This window comes from Octopus sinensis, linkage group LG25, assembly GCF_006345805.1.
Source record: "Octopus sinensis linkage group LG25, ASM634580v1, whole genome shotgun sequence".
NCBI lineage: Eukaryota > Metazoa > Mollusca > Cephalopoda > Octopoda > Octopodidae > Octopus > Octopus sinensis.
In genome coordinates, this window is record NC_043021.1 from 25,011,777 (window position 1) to 25,029,088 (window position 17,312).

At 38.9% G+C, this 17,312-nt stretch overlaps 1 protein-coding gene across 4 annotated transcripts in view; it reads left to right on the forward strand.

Annotated features, from left to right (window-relative positions):
* The window catches only part of LOC115224291 (A-kinase anchor protein 10, mitochondrial-like), a 58,144-nt gene that overhangs the window by 6,266 nt on the left and 34,566 nt on the right, over window positions 1–17,312 (forward strand). For 2 of the 4 annotated variants that reach the window (XM_029795117.2, XM_036513234.1), the window contains exon 2: window positions 9,729–9,782. The exons of the other annotated variants lie outside the window; for them this stretch is intronic. In XM_029795117.2, coding sequence (XP_029650977.1) covers window positions 9,729–9,782 — 54 coding nt within the window. The remainder of the gene's footprint in view (window positions 1–9,728; window positions 9,783–17,312) is intronic. 4 annotated transcript variants of the gene reach the window in all.

The window sequence follows — 17,312 nt, forward strand, 5'->3', positions numbered from 1 at the left end:
AAGGGCATTCAGCCATAAAACCTATGCCAAAGTAGACAGTGAAGCGTGGCACAGTTTTCTGGCTTACAGCTCCTGTCAAACCATTCAACTCAAGCCAGCATGGAAAATGGATGTTAAATGATGATGATAGAAAGAAAATGCACAGAAATTTTATGTTGGACAATGTGTGTATGTATGTATGTGTGTGTGTGTGTATGTGGTGCGTGTGTGCATGCATGCATGCATGAATGAATGAAAGAAAGAAATAGAATATTTACATAGTCAACAGGTTTCACTTGTGATAATCATGATTAAGGAGTTAGTGATAATGATACAATTTCATGTTATAAGAAACATGTTGAAAGGAAGAAAGATATTTTGAAGCCTTATATATATATATGATAGGCTTCCGCACAATTTCTGTTTACCAAAGCATTTGCTCACAAGGTATTGTTAAGCCCAGGGCTCTTGTAGCAGACACTTGCCTTAGTGAGACTGAACCTGAAGCCATTTGGTTGCAAAACAAGATTTTTAACTACACAGCCATATCTATGACTATAAATTGCGAGCCTTCCTGGTGGGTAATTGAACCCCAATCTCCGGCATGACAGGCAAGGATACTTACCACTGTACTACTGATTAAAGAAAAGAATGTTTGTTGGTTCAATGGATTCGTTTATCTTGGATGTTGTGGGTTAAAAGGATTTTTGTGTAAAATGTATTTACTTGTTCTTTCTATAAGGGTAGATTTAAACATGAACTGAGACGTTACAATAATAGGTTGCGTGGGTGGGGTGGGGGTGAATCAGGTCTGAGATTTATCAATGTCTTGTGATCAATTATATTTATCTATTATTAATTCAAATTTTATCTGAAGTTTTTTTGAAGAAAAAACTGAATAAACAATCACAGCATTTGAACTTTAGAACTTTCTAATTGCATCTACACAAACAATACCACATCAGTGAGAAAGCCTATATCCAGTCACTCAGCTTGCTAGAAATAGCAGCAAAATATCCCTCTCTTTTGCCTTGAAAAAGAAAGAAAGGGCATTTTATATGTAGTCCTAGTTACATTATCTCTAAGAAACATAGATGTGATGGTCAAGGGTGTAATGACTTTGATCAGATATGCATGGTCATATGTAACCTAGGGCTAAACACTAATAACAGTCATCAGAGACTTAGTTTTTTAACTCTGAAAGAAGCAGGGAACTTTGTTGTTGTTAGCCCTGGGTCTATTGATGTTTAGCCAATCGGTCAGTCCAAGTGGAGCAGACATAGCACCAGAAGTATTTTAACCATGACCAACCTTGTGATTGAGAGAGAGACTTGGTTGCTCTTTCTAGCTTTTATTGTGACCGACAGACACAAACTTTCCCCACCCAGGATCTTTGTTCCATTGTACGTCTGGGTGATATTGGTCAAGAAATCACTACAATGCCATCTGTTTCAGCCGAGTGAAAGTGGTATGGAGTGATGAGGGCCCCAAACTTGCAATGATGATGCCTGGACTGTTGCAGTACGAAATAAGGTCCTCTTTAAAGCTTGTCCTTGTGTAGACCCAGCTTAATTCTAATCTGTCAATATTAAGATATTCCATGTACCAAAGTGTGTGTGTGTGTATTATGTAATATATAAATCGTATATTATTGAAAGCCAGTGAATCTCCTCAGCTCTTAGCTGTAATGACCCGGATCCTAATGGGATGCAGGATTAAACATTCTCAATCATTTGACATAAGCTGGAGTCATTCTGTTATCTAAAAAAGGGCCGGTCAGTTTGGCTCATGGTCCCAGCAGACAAAATGGAAAAGGCGTTGCTCTGGAGAACGGCAAGGGAGATATACCAGAACAGTCACTCTGACTCTCAGGCCTCACACTTGCAGATAGCCAGCTCTGCCCTGATAACAGTGAACAGGGATGTGGTCTGGGGGCCAAGAATGCCAGAGGTCTCCACTGTCATAGGCTCAACCACAATGCTGTCAGGATTTTAATTACATTTGAAAAGAATAATTTATTATTATCTAGAGAAAAATCAGGTGACATCACTCAATATTGAAGAAGATGACTGAACATTGATGTCTCCTTGGCCCCTAGCTTTTTATCTAAACCCCGGTTGCATTAACTCAGTATCATGGAGAAGAATCTCGGTGTGCTGCAATGCACTCCACTTCCCATGTTGGAGACAATCCTTGTGCCCACCTCCTTCTGACTGTAAGGAGCACCTGTCAAAGAGTTATGTTGCTTTAATGCATTAACGATATGATTTCATAGCCATAGTGAAAGTGACCTGTCAAGGAAGTTGAGCACTCCCAACAAACCCGACAGTTTGTAAAATATGTTTTACTTGGAGGAGACGTGAATTCTGTAAGGTACCAGCAATTGAGGCATCCGACTTAGAGGAGGGATAACTTCAAACAGGGATTGATTCTGCGTTGAGGACAGACACTTAAGCCTTGACTGATGACAACCTCTCAAATGCCTGTAATGGGATAAAATGCATGCAGGCCATGCTGTGAAGAAGGGCCAAAATTTATGAATTCAAAATAAACAGCTTATATAGCAAACTTAATCAGTTTTATTCTGTTACTGTAATGTAGGGCAGTAATTAGGGGTCAGGAGACATTGTGAGGCCTGTTTAACCTTTCACTGTAAGAAGAAATGGACATAAAGCATTTGCTATGTGTGGCGGCAGTAAGTAGCCTTCTTGGTCCAATAAGTTGGCCTCTGCATGGTTGGTCACCCTGCTAGAAATAACAAACTCCCCTTAAATCACATCAAGATAATAGCAAAGTAGTAGTAGTAGTAGTAGCAGTAGTTGTAGCAGTAGTAGTTATGGTAGCAGTAGTTGTAGCAGTAGTAGTAGCAGTAGTTGTAGCAGTAGTAGTTGTAGCAGTAGTAGTTGTAGCAGTAGTAGTTGTAGCAGTAGTAGTAGCAGCAGCAGTAGTAATAGTAGCGGTAGTAGCAGTAGTTGTAGTAGCAGCAGCAGTAGTAGTAGTAGTAGTAGCAGTAGTAGTAAATGTTGGATACCCTGAGTGATCATGGTTACTGTGTTACTGATTATAAAAGCCTATACAATGAAACGCCTGTATTTGGGTTAAACAACTTAGTCTTCCTCCTGGACTAGTTATTTCGGTTTCAAACATAAATACTCTTCTGTGTCACATATTTTAAATGCTTTGCTTTGTTGGGTTTTATTCTTTTTTATTCTCAATTCAAATATGAGACATTATCAATGAGCCACAGTCATGTGTTACGGTCAATTCCTTCCAGTATACATACATATATATATATATATATATATATATCATCATCATCATCATGTATATATATATATATACCGGAGTAAACACATAAATGTGAAACAACGTGGAAAAAAAGAGTACTCAAATACCAGTGGTAGAGTAATATGCTTTATTTAAAGCAGCAGAAAATTCAACAAAACCTCTTACTCTGAGTTTTGAACAGCAACAGGAAACTCAGAGTAACAGGTTTTGTTGAATTTTCTGCTGCTTTAAATAAAGTATATATATATATATATATATATATATATATATATAAGGAAAATGAGACAAGGTTGAAAATGCTAAAATAATTTTATCATGAAGAACATTTTAGTACCGGTTTCAGTCTTTGTGACTTTTTCAACTTATAGTAAAGCATGAAAAACAATTAAATTGTGGAAAAATTTAATGAAATGTTTTTTTTAAAAATGTTTCCATAGTTTTCAAATGCGAGGGAGATTTTCCTTTTTTCTACAGTCTGTCTCTCTTTTTTTACTCTTATCATCATCATTTAATGTTCACCTACCATGCTGGCATGGGTGGAACGGTTTGAGAAGAGCCGACCAGACTTCTATAAATGCTTTGACAGGATTTTTACAGCTGGATGCTCTTCCTAACCCCCATTTACTCAATATATATATATATATATATTTGTATGTATGAATGAATGAATGACACTGATAATGTTTACATTATTACAGCTGCTTTTAATTCAAAATTTAATTTTGTGTGTGTGTGTGTGTGTGTATATATTGTTTGTTTGTTTTTGTTTGTTTTTCCAGTTTCAGCTCTTGAGCTGTGGCCATGCTGGGGCACCGCCATTGTGGTGAAAGAGTACAGCAGGGATCACCACCCCCTGCCGGAGCCTCGTAGAGCTTTTAGGTGTTTTCGCTCAATAAACACACACAACGCCCGGTCTGAGAACCGAAACCGCGATCCTGCGACCGCGAGTCCGCTGCCCTAACCACTAGGCCATTGCGCCTCTACATATATATATTCATAAACACATACACACACACACACATATATATAAGGCGGCGAGCTGGCAGAAACGTTAGCACACCGGGTGAAATGCGTTGCCGTATTTCGTCTGCCGTTATGTTCCGAGTTCAAATTCCGCCGAGGTCGACTTTGCCTTTCATCCTTCTGGGGTCGATAAATTAAGTACCAGTTACGCACTGGGGTCAATGTAATCGACTTAATCTGTTTGTCTGTCCTTGTTTGTCTCCTCTGTGTTTAGCCCCTTGTGGGTAGTAAAGAAATATATATATACAAGGTGTGGTGAATAAACTGTCATCTAAATTACACAAAAATGAAAACAACACTGACATCTCATTTCAATAGATATTTTTTACCAAAATTGCATAAAAATATTTTGAAATACTAAAGAGTAAATTCACTCAATAAAATCGCCATTGGCTTCAACCACAATTTCCAGATGACTTCTGCACAGTCTCCTTATTTAAGTTGGTGAATGCTGCCATGATCCTTGCCTTCAGTTCATCTTTGGTGTTACAAGGAGTTTTGTTGGGCTCTTGCTCAACTGCACCTCACACATAATAATCAAGGAGGTTGCAGTCTGGAGAGTTAGGTGACCAGATATTGGGGGTGATGTGGTTTCAGAAATTATCTGACAGCCATGACTGGGTTCTCCTGTTTGTGTAGTGTAGTGCAGAGTCCTGTTGCCAGATATAAGGTCTTCCAGCAGCCACCCTCTTGACCCAGAGCAGCACTACCTCCTCCAGGCACTTGATGTAGGCACCCATGTTGAGTCTGAGGCCATGTGGAGAGATGAATGGAGGCATAACGTGACCATCGCTGGTGATCATTCCAAACACCATGATGTTGACTGGATGTTTGCTTTTTATCACTCTTGGTACATGTTTTGGGGACACAGCAAGACAATGGTTCTGTGTGTTCACTATCTTTTCATATTGGAGATTCTAGCACAAATGCCAAACAGTACAGCATATCGTTTCCAAATTTCTGGCAGAGTGAATTGCATCATGTTGCTGCTTTTCTCGCAGATGGTGCCCAACTGACCCTACTATACTATGTAGTCAACAAAACCAAAAACAAACAATGAGTATGCATGAAATTAAAAACATAAAATGGAAAAGTGGATGTTAAAACAATGATAATGATATGGTCCTTGTTCTCTATACTAAGGATAGCACCATGTGGACAAAATCGCTCATCCATAAACTGACTGACTACATCACTGACCTTTGAGTTATGTCCAGTTTTATTCCCATCAAAATATACTTAGAATCTAAAGAAAACAATCTAGCATTCTTTGGATGCATCAAGAAATTCATTGAAGAATTGTTGAAGATATGTCATGAAAGAATGGTTGAGGGTAGAAGTTGTGATTGATCTAAAAGAAGATGGAGGCAACCACTCTACATGTTAGGCATAGCAGTGTTTTGGTTGGCATCGGTTACTTCATAAGGGTTAGAAAAGGGTCTGTAAAAAGGGAATAAAACTTGTAATAAAAGTTTCAGCTAAAACTTCTTTTACTCATGTATGTATGTATGTCTGTGTGTGTGTGTATACATGCACACACACACACACACCCATGTATACACACATTCACCAGAATGTTCCATGCTGTTCTAAATATCTCATGCCATCAACACATGACTAGAAAAACACTCTACCAAGACATCCAATACATCAGAGAGACGACAAGATGAACACACAGGCTGTGATTTTTTGGTCAGTGTCATAGAGAGGAGTCAGTGGCTCTTATACGGCAACCTTCTTCTCATTAATAAGGAAGAGGTCGACCAGCAAAAGAAAATTTCAGCAACCAATCGCTGGAAGACACTGGATGCACAATCCAAGAACTTTAATGCCATGGATGACAGAGCGGAATGGCAGACATGTGTCAGGAATGCTGAGAAATTCTCACTCCAAGCTTCTAAATATGCGCATGTACGTACACAAACACACACACACGGCATATACTTTGTTTATTTGTGATGGAGCATAGGTTTTTTGGGAGTTGTTTAAATCAAAGTGGGGCATGGTACAGAAAGGTTGAGAAACCCTGGTGTAACCTCAACAACTAGGCCAAAATAAACTTTCACAGTAAGGGCAAAAATGAATAGGGAATGCTTTTGTGTATAGATGTACTCTCAGTAAATTTGCAGAGGCACCAAACACAATTTGTGTCCCTTTATGTTGTGAGTTCAAATTATACCAACAGGAACATTACTTTTATCCTTCTATTGTCAATAAAGTACCAGCTAGACTCTAGGGGCAATTTAATTGTCTGATCCCTCTCCTATAGTGTGCAACCATATACCAATTTCTTTACTGCCCACAAGGGGCTAAACAGAGAGGACAAACAAGCACAGACAAAGGGATTAAGTCGATTACATCGACCCCAGTGCGTAACTGGTACTTAATTTATCGACCCCGAAAGGATGAAAGGCAAAGTCGACCTTGGTGGAATTTGAACTCAGAACATAACGGCAGACGAAATACGGCTACGCATTTCGCCCGGCGTGCTAACGTTTCTGCCAGCTCCGCCTTATACCATCAATGTTACCATATACCATCATTGTTACCTGTAAGAAGCAGGTATTGTTGATTAGAGGTGAGTTCCTTGCAGATTGAATCTGGAAGCAATTCATTTTGCCGACAAATGACACAACTGTCATAACAATGTTGGAATAATTTTCTCTACTGATTAAATCTTTAGAATGAAGGTTTAGATATTATTTTGAGCAGGATTTAGAGAGACAGAAGGACAAGAAGCTGAGAGGTGTTAAAGTGTCGAGTCTTCTTTTCTATTAGCAGGAGATGAAGCATGAGTGGTAAAGATTTTCAATAGTGAAGAGTTTAACAATCAGCTAGATTATATTTTTTCTAAAAATTCCAGGACACCACACTCCATATCTTGGACTTGTGGCAGAAGCAGTTTTTAAAAAATTGTTACTCTTTTACTCTTTTACTTGTTTCAGTCATTTGACTGCGGCCATGCTGGAGCACCGCCTTTAATCGAGCAACTCGACCCCGGGACTTATTCTTTGTAAGCCCAGTACTTATTCTATCGGTCTCTTTTGCTGAACCGCTAAGTGACGGGGACATAAACACACCAGCATCGGTTGTCAAGCAATACTAGGGGGACAAACACACACGCCCCCCCCCCACACACATATATATACAACGGGCTTCTTTCAGTTTCCATCTACCAAATCCACACACAAGGCTTTGGTTAGCCCGAGGCTATAGCAGAAGACACTTGCCGAAGGTGCCACGCAGTGGGACTGAACCCGGAACCATGCGGTTGGTAGACAAGCTACTTACCACACAGCCACTCCTGTGCCTTGTTGTATATTATTTTGTAGGTTATGTGGGAATCACTGAATATATTAACTTCTTTCCAAATTCTGCTTTACTTTTGTATTTCTTTGTGTTATAAACGTTACTTCCAAATGTCAGGTTTTACATCCTGCCAAGATCAGCTTCCCCTTTCATCTGTCCAGCATCAATAAAATAAAGCTCCAGTTGGGTACTGGGGTAGATATGATTGACTATACACCCCCTCATCACAAATTTGAAGCCTTCTGCTTGAGATGGAAGTTAATTTTATGCGTCTGGCACGACCGGTGAGTCATTCCCATTCTATGGTCTTCGTTTGTGGCACAGCTGGACTCTACCATTAGGAATGAAGAGTTTTTAAGGACATGCGCAACACGCTGTCAAAGTTGATTATAATTATCTCTGACTACGAATCACTGATGTGATCTCTTTAATTCCATACATTTAATTGTTGATGGACATTGCACTGTCTTTACCCTTATCAAAGACGCTTGATTAAAGTCAACTCTTGATTTCACTTATCAGTTCACAGTTGTTTTCGTTAATTAGTTTTAATAAGTACAAATGTAACAAGTAATTAGCCCTTCGTTACCATATTTTTCTCAAAATATCGTTGTCATTATTATTATGAAACTGATGTTTGGAAGATGAATTAACGTGAAATTCTGATGTGAGTGAAATTGTGAGATGGATACTGTGCTGAAACCCTTCGTATGCCTCTGTGTGTGTGTGTGTGTGCGTGATTCTCCAGGAAGCTGGCTTATAAGAACCTATTTCTTATTCAGGAAGGGCATCTCCCTCAAATATCTAATATTTGTAATTCATATATGTGTACATGTGTGTGTGTACATGTGTGTGTGTGTACATGTGTGTGTGTGGACATGTGTGTGTGTGGACATGTGTGTGTGTGTACATGTGTGTGTGTACATGTGTATGTATACATGTGTGTGTGTGTCTTGAACATCTTTGGAAAAATGGGGTCTATGTTCATATCCCATAACATAGTGGTACAACAAATAGAGATTGTTAAAATATACACCAGACTTTAAAATATAAGTTGTATGTGTGGTGTCATTTTGATTGAGTGGAGCCTTTCGAATCTGTGCCCCAGCATGGCCACAATCCAGACTGACTGAAACCATCATAACATTAAAAGTGTAGCAGTAGTGTGATATAAGGCAGCTTCAGCTGCTCTTTTTGGCAGGTCAAGCAAAGCAGCTGCAAAAGGGCTTCTCTGAAGGCTGGCTGGTGTATTTAGCTTACAGGTGTATCATGGGATATGTTTGTTTAGATTTCATTTTGTTTGTTCTACGCACACATATTTCCTTCTTGCTATTTTTCTATGCATCCCACTACAATCATTGCTTTATCTTCTAATCTTGGCATGCTTGTAGTTATCTTTAGCTCAGCATCTGCCGCAATTGTCTCCGAGCACTCACCTCCCCCTCTCCCTCCCTATCACTGTGACTGTTTCTCCTGTGCCTTCCTTAGCCTTTACTTACCTCTCAGCACTTTCTTCAGCAAGGACCCTTCCAGCACATTTTTCCACTGAGCATCCATTCACAATTACACATCAATGCTCATTTAATTCATTCTCTTTCCTGCACACCTCAACAAAACTATTCAACATTCACTTACCTTTCCAACCCATTCTTACATTGCCTTTCATCTTTCATGCAAGTTGACATAAACTGTGATTAATGTCTCCACAAACTAGATTTTTACATTCCAAATTCACTGCTGAACGGACAAACCTTGCCCAAGGGCACACCGTTAATGACCATCTCATCTCTAGTCTCCTTAACTCCATAACTGTTTAGTGATGTGTATTTGTTTCAAAGTACATTGCTGCATTTAGCAAGGTCCTTATATACAGCATGTTTGTACTTTAATATTTCTACAAACCCCTTAATTATGGAGCCCTGCATTATGTACTTGTATTGTTCTCAAATAATTGTATAATATTGTTTTTAATGTTGCTATTGTTGTTGTTGTTGTAGTGTTTAGATATTTACTTTCCAATGTTATAACCTATGTTTGTGATCTTGACTATTTCGTGTTTGTTTCTATTTTGCCTCTTTTGTAATTTTGTTTTAATTATCTCTGGCACCATATTGATTGGTCATTTTTAGGAAACGTTTCCAATTCCTGGTTTCATTTTGCCAAAGCTAAACCACTGCCACCTGGTAAGATCTTCCACATACTCTTGCTTCTCTGCTACTTGTTCTCTTTTAACTCTTTCCTTTAAAGTCTTTGGAGCTGGCCAACTCTTCTATTCTTTTATTTAACTCGGTACTAAGTCACTTTTTTTGGTAGAAGAGATGTGCAACCAACTTGTATTGATATTGGTAGATTACTGATATTTATTTCTGTTATTTCTGTTGGTACACTTCAGACAAAATGCTGCCCTCCACTACACTAAATGTTACTTGTAATTATGGTTTGCAAACTCTGTCGGCATTTATGAAGGATATTTGAGTGCAAACCACAGCTACCATAAAAGTAATATCTTCAAACAGCTTACCACAAGTGGTTTGGCTGCTATTTCTTGCAGGTGAAGTGATCACATAATGGCTTTCTCTCAGCTTGAGGTCACGTAACTAAATATTCTACAACAGTACATTTGTTAAACTTTCATGAAACGGAATAAATTATTTTAGTTTCATCTGCTTCGTTTCTGCAATTAGCTGACGAGGGGATTCAACTGGGAGTTTATTTTCTACTTGAGGACCCTAGCCAAACATTGAGAACATAAAACTGGAAATAAATATCAAATGGATGAATCTCTCTCAGTTTCAACAATGAGAATTCAATCACCTGGAATTGCTGCTCATTGAATTATCATGTGGCCGAATATTCCACAGACACATGTAATCTTAACCCTTTAGCATTCAGTTGATTCTGTCAAATGTAATCCTTATTTGTTCACATTGTTTTCAACTAATCCTGCATTATCTTGTAGCTTCGAGATTTTGATGATGTGATCAGTAGTAATTAGTATGACATTGTAGGGTAGGTGTGAAAGGCCGGATCTGTTTTGAACAAACAACAAGTAGAATATTTGGGTGTGTTTAAAGACTAAAGAGTAAAGTAATTCTCAAACAGAATCAGTGAGACAAGGCTGGACATTTGACTCACTGGTAGAATTCATCTGACGGGCTTCTTTACAGTTTCCATTTACCCAACTTGACTAACAAGGTATGGCCTGAGGTTGACCTGGGGATTGTGCAAAATGATATTTAACCAAAATGTCACACAGTGAGATGGAATAATTTGCCTGAGAGATGCAAGGGGACATCCTGTTAACCCTTTTGGTCCCATATTTCTGTTGAGATACTCTGGGTTTCTTTCAGTTAATTCTAAATAAAACAAAGAATTTAGTAAAATAACTTCGTTATCATTCAGCTAGTGTTAGGAACATAAATTGTTGCTAAGGTTTGGTGGAAGATTTTAATTCTGAACTTTTGAAAGCAAGACATTTGTACTATAAAGCCAGAAGCGGTTTCAGGTGGGTTGGTATCGAAAGGGTTAAATGAATTGAGGTCAATATAGGATTGGTTATTTTTTTATATCAACTCCTTGGTGGGGGAGGGGGTTGTGGAAAGAGAAGATAAGTTGATTTGAAAAGGATCTGAACTCAAAACAATAACAACTAAAAAGAAAAACAAACCTGTTTTGGTGTATTTAGCAAATGAAGTTGAACTGTTGAGAGTGGGAAGCCTGCACAAGGTCGTTTAACCTGCTGAAAATAGCAGCTAAATCACCCTCAGATTTCATTCTAATGACTTAAAATACAGAATGATTCATTGAACAATTGAGTCTGTAACAAGGTCATGGGTGTAATATGCTTGATTAGGTTCTATCAGTGCTGACCATGGGTTAAATAGACAATAAAACTAAACAATTCTAATGTGATGCTTATTCTTTTGTTTGTTTTTTGCTATTTTGCTGCTGCTGCTGCTACTACTACTACTACATTTATTTTGTTCTACTTTGTTTTATGATATTCTTGTTCTACAAGTTTCCACAATTTGACTTCAGCCTTCAAAGGTTTTAGTCAGCAATGTTGACCCCCATCTTGCCTGGTACTTATTTTATCAATCTCTGTTTATCTACTGGTAGGTCACCTAGCTTTTTTTTTAATAACAGTTTTTACACTGCTTAACAATGAACACACACATCTCTCTGTATATTTGTATGTGTGGGTATTTTGTAAATTGTAAGCTGGAACCCTGGAACCTTCTCTGTATGTTACCGAGTTTCATGTTTCCAGCCTATGAGAATGGGAAACTTGGAACAATTGTCTGTGGAGCTTTTAGCTTAGACTAAATAGGACCAAGCAGATGAGTAAATTGAGCAAAATATTTTGTTTTGAGTATTCTTTTGACTCCTCAACATACACACATGCATGCACACACACACACACAGATAGATAATAAAAAAAAATGGAAAGAAAAAGGACAACAAGAAAAAAAACAACAAAGCGAGGACATGGTACATGCAAAGTGTTAATTAGATGCTCAGGGAAGGAAAGAAAGGTGGTTTTACGTTTTGAGCAAAGCTCTTCTTCAGAACCAGGAGACAGAGGAAAGTCCAAGAGAAAAGGAAGATGGAGGGAAAAAAAATCACCAACAATCCACATGTGGTTACATTTTGGAATAAATAGATGGACGGACGGACAGACAGACGGACGGACTTTTATATACATAATACTTACATACAGACATATGTATATTTGTATGCGTGATGAGCATCTTCAGAGTCTTTATCAAATTCCACTGAAACAGAGCCTCTGGTAGAAGACCCTTTCCCAAGGTATGTCATGTACTGGGATTGAACCTAGAGCCATGAGGTTGTGAAGCAAACCTCTTAACAGCCACTCAGTGATATCTGTACTGTATTGGCAGACTCAGAAGTCTGTCAGTCCAAACTTAATGCGATATTTCATTTATGACTCCAATAGGTGCAGCTATGGCTGCGTGGTAAGAAGGTTGCTTCCCAGACACATGGTTTCAGGTTCAATCCCACTGCATGACACCAAGAGTCTTCTAGTATGGCCTCAGGGAAACTTAAGCTTTTTAATGGATTTGATAGCCAGAAACTGAAAGAAGCCCATTGTGTGTGTTTCCTTGTTTTGACAGCATACAACAGCTGTAAACGAGTGTCACCATCATACAAGCAGTGTCATTTACTTTCAATATTCTGCCATAAACATGTCTGTCCATGGGGAAATATTACCTTGCTTTGAAACAAGGTAAGGGTTGGCAACAGGAGGGGCACCCAACCATGGAAGAATCTGTCTCAAGAAACTCTATCCAACCCATACCAGCATGGAAAAGCGGAAACATTAAAACAATGATTATGAGTGATTCCAAGTTCCAATTCCACCTGTCACTCTTGCAGAGGTCATCAAAAATATAATACCAGTCACATTCTGGGGTCAGTAAAAACAACAGTTATACTCCACCCCACATTGTGCTGAGGACAGAAATCAAAATTTGTTGTATGTTTATCGTTATAGTTATTGCTAATTAAAAGTTATTGCTAATTAATCAAAACAGATCTTCATTGATTTCACTGAGGACTGATCAATTATTCAATAAACAAAACTCCTTGAATTAGCTTGTAAGTGGCTGAATATACCTCAGGCATGTGCATTGTTAATGTAATCAGCTACTAAAACCAGCGACGGTGGGGTAGGATGGGCTGTACAGGACTAGAGTAGATCAGAGAGGGTGGCCACTTTATTAGTGCCTATGTGTCTGTTGTACTTAATGGTGTGTTATGTTTAAAGGAAAGGGTTGTGGGGAGGGGTCAGTTAATTTGGGTTGCACGCTGTGGATTCCAAACTCCCAGGAACTCCACTGAGCTGCATGACACAATGTGTTTGAATTGCCTGGAACATTCCATCCTCTGCAGAGTTTCTCTTTATTCGCAAACCTTTGCCTGACTCAGGGCTACAGAAAATGACATTTGTTCAAGATCCCATTCATTGGAATCAATCCCAAGACCTTGTGGTTGCAAAGTGAACTTCTTAACTGTTGGGCCATCCTGTGATTGCTACTGCTTCTTTAATACTGCTGCTGCTGCTGCTGCTGTTGTTGTTGTTCTTCTTCTTCTTATTATTATTAAGGCAGCAAGCTGGCAGAATTGTTAACATGCCAGGCAAAGTGCTTAGTGGTATTTCACCCATCACTACACTCTGAGTTCAGATTCCACCAAGGTTGATTTTGCTTTTCAGCCTTTCAGGGTCGATGAAATAAGTACTAGTTACATACTGGGATCAATGTAACTGACTGGACCCCTCCCCCATACTTTCAAGCCTTGTGCCTATAGTAGAAAGAATTATTATTATCATGAAGGCAACAGATTGGCATGCCAGACAAAACCCTTAGCAGCATTTCTTCCAGTTCTTTACATTCTGAGTTCAAATTCCACTGAGGTCAACTTTGCTTTTCATCCTTTCAGGGTCAATGAAATAAGTATCAATTGAGAACAAAGGCTGATGTAATCAACCTATACCCCTCCCCTCAAAATTACTGGCTTTATGGAAAGGATTACTATAATTGTTATGATTTGACACTATTTGGATTTAATTATCTTTTCCCCTCTGTATTGTCCCTTTCATTGTCCTCTCTCTCTCTCTCCTCTTCAGCAAGACACCTGTTCCTGTCCTTCTATCATAAATTCACCTCCTTCGATACAAGCCCCCCCCCACTCAGTCAAGGCTGTCTTGTCTCATGAATGACAATAGCATCTAGTGAATTCTGGGATGTGGTTGTTATTAGGAAAGGCATCCATCCATAGAAGCCATGCCAAAGCAAACATAGGAGCTTGGTGCAATCCTCCAGCTTTTTGGTTCCTGTCAAACTGTCCAACCCATGCCAGCACCAAAAAATCATGTTAAATAATGATGATGATGATCCCCCCCACACACACACACGTATATATGGAGGTACTTTTATCTTTTCCTTGTTCCATCCCAGTCAACCCCTACTCATTTATAATGTAAGTAGCCTTGTGGCCCCTCTACAGCAAGAAACCTGTTCTGCTTTGGCCCTTTCTCTCATAACATAGAGCTGCCTCTCAAGTTTCGTAGTCCTGCAATCTGCATGGTGACCTCACAAGTGCTGGTGACACACACACACACAAAAAACACAACCAGTACTTACTGGGAAGTGTTTGGTGTTAAGAAGGGTCTCCAGCTGTAGGAACTAGATCCTGTCAAACTGCCCAACCCATACCACCTTGGAACAAGGATGTTAAAGGATGATGAGGATTGAATCGAAATCCAACTCTGATTAACTTTTCCGTTTGTCCCTCCGAGATCAATAACGTACCAGTCATGAAGTGGAGATCAATAACATCAACTGACAATCTCCTCTCAAAGCAAACCTTTAATATCTTAGTAGAACTATTGTTACTGTTAGTATAGCTTCTGTTAATATTACGAGTGTTAATAATATCTGTAATACAATTTCTATTCAAACATCATCATTACTACTACTACTACTACTGAAAATTTTAAATGTTATTAACTTTTTATCAATTTATGGCAAAAATAAACATTTCCATATTTAGTATACAAAACTACACCAATACACCAAATTTGAAAACAATTGGAACAAAATTAAAAGAATTGAAAAGCAACAAATGCTCTGAAATAGGTACTACCACCACCACTACTACTACCACCACCGCTACTACTACTACTACTACTACTACTACTACTACTACTACGGTTGCTGCTGCTGCTCCTACCCCTACCACCATTACTGCTATGGCTACTACCACCGTTGCTATTACTACTACTTCTTTTATGCCTATAGCCCCAGGCTTATTTACTCTTCCACCCATGTGCACCACTTCCTTCCTCCTTTAATCAATGGTCAGTATGACTATGGATTCTGCTATCCTAACAGTCCCTAATTGAAGAATGTGCAATCAAGAGATAATTATTAGGGTGGCCATCAGGTGGACAATATAACGGACTTAATGACAGATTTTACTACAGAATGGAATAACTTTAACAGATACACATAACAAGATGATGGCGAGATTTATGTATCCCCTGATTGATTATTTCTGATAAAAGTTTAGAACCTCAACTTGGTATGAAGCTAATTTCACTTTGATAGAACAAACTGGTAATTAAAAGCATTCCAACTGTGACCAACCCCTCTTTTCTTATGTCCAGCACTAATATTATCCAATGTGTTCTTTGTGTGTGTGAGTGTGTTGGTTTTAGGCAGCGTTTCTCAACCGGGTTTCCCTGGAACCCTAGGGTTCTGCAAGAAAGAGTGAGATAAACTAATGCTAATTTCATGATCGTAATATTGCTATAGACGCACAGCATATTATTGGTTATTGTAATATAGGCATCATCCTATCTAACCTATTATGTTATTAAAAAAATATAGGCGCAAGAGTGGCTGTGTGGTAAGTAGCTTGCTTACCAACCACATGGTTCTGGCTCAGTCCCACTGCGTGGCACATTGGGCAAGTGTCTTCTGCTATAGCCTCGGGCCAACCAAAGCCTTGTGAGTGGATTTGGTAGATGGAAACTGAAAGAAGCCCGTTGTATATATGTATATATATATGTGTATATATATATGTGTATTTGTGTGTCTGTGTTTGTCCCCCCAGCATCACTTGACAACCAATGCTGGTGTGTTTACGTCCCCGTCACTTAGTGGTGCGGCAAAAGAGACAGATAGAATAAGTACTAGGCTTACAAAGAATAAGTCCTGGGGTCGATTTGATTCGACTAAAGGCGGTGCTCCAGCACGGCCACAGTCAAATGACTGAAACAAGTAAAAGAGTAACCATTGGGGATATATTACAGATGTCTGTAATTTATAGACACCGTGTACTATATGTGTGTGTGTGTGTGTGTGTGTGTGTGTGTGTGTGTGTGTGTGTGTGATATTTACCACGTGAACTATGATGAAGAAAATATGAGAAAGATATGGTATATAATTTTTTTATGCAGGGGTTCTTTGTGATATGTAATTTATTTTAAGGGTTACACAAGGGTAAAAAGGTTGAGAAACACAGACTAGAGGGTTTGGTTACTATTTCTAGCACTGAATGGCCATATAGAGGCTCCTTCTATGGCTCATGCTAGTGATGGTGGTGGTGGTGGTGGTAGTGGTGGAAAATGGTAGTGATGATGATGCTGATGGTGATTTACTAATTCCAATATCTTTTATTGATCTCGATCCATTTTGCTTAGTGAAGCATTTAGCAGAACAATATTTGGCGTTCTTAATGCAAAACTAGTGCAATTCTGTTGCACTGTGTTGAAACTGGTGCACATTTGTTGCACATGCATCTTTTGAGTGCTTTTCATTCGATTACCTGTTTATTGATGTCATTCTATGGCGAAGAAGAAGTTCCATTTGCAATCATTCCATTCTAGGTTCAATCTCACTGTGTGGTACATTCAAGGAAAGCCCCCCCCCTCTCTCTGTTTATATATATATATATATATATATATATATATGTATATATCACCACTGTCAACATCATCATTGTTTAACATCTGCTTTCCATGCTGGCATGGGTTGAACGGTTTGACTGAGGACTGGCTAACCAGGAGGCTGCACCAGGCTCCACCTTCATCTGGCAAGGTTTCTACAGCCAGGCGCTTTGCAGCTTTTTACCATTGTGGTGCTGACGCAGGCTATATTCCTTAATGTCTGAGAAGAGTTAGG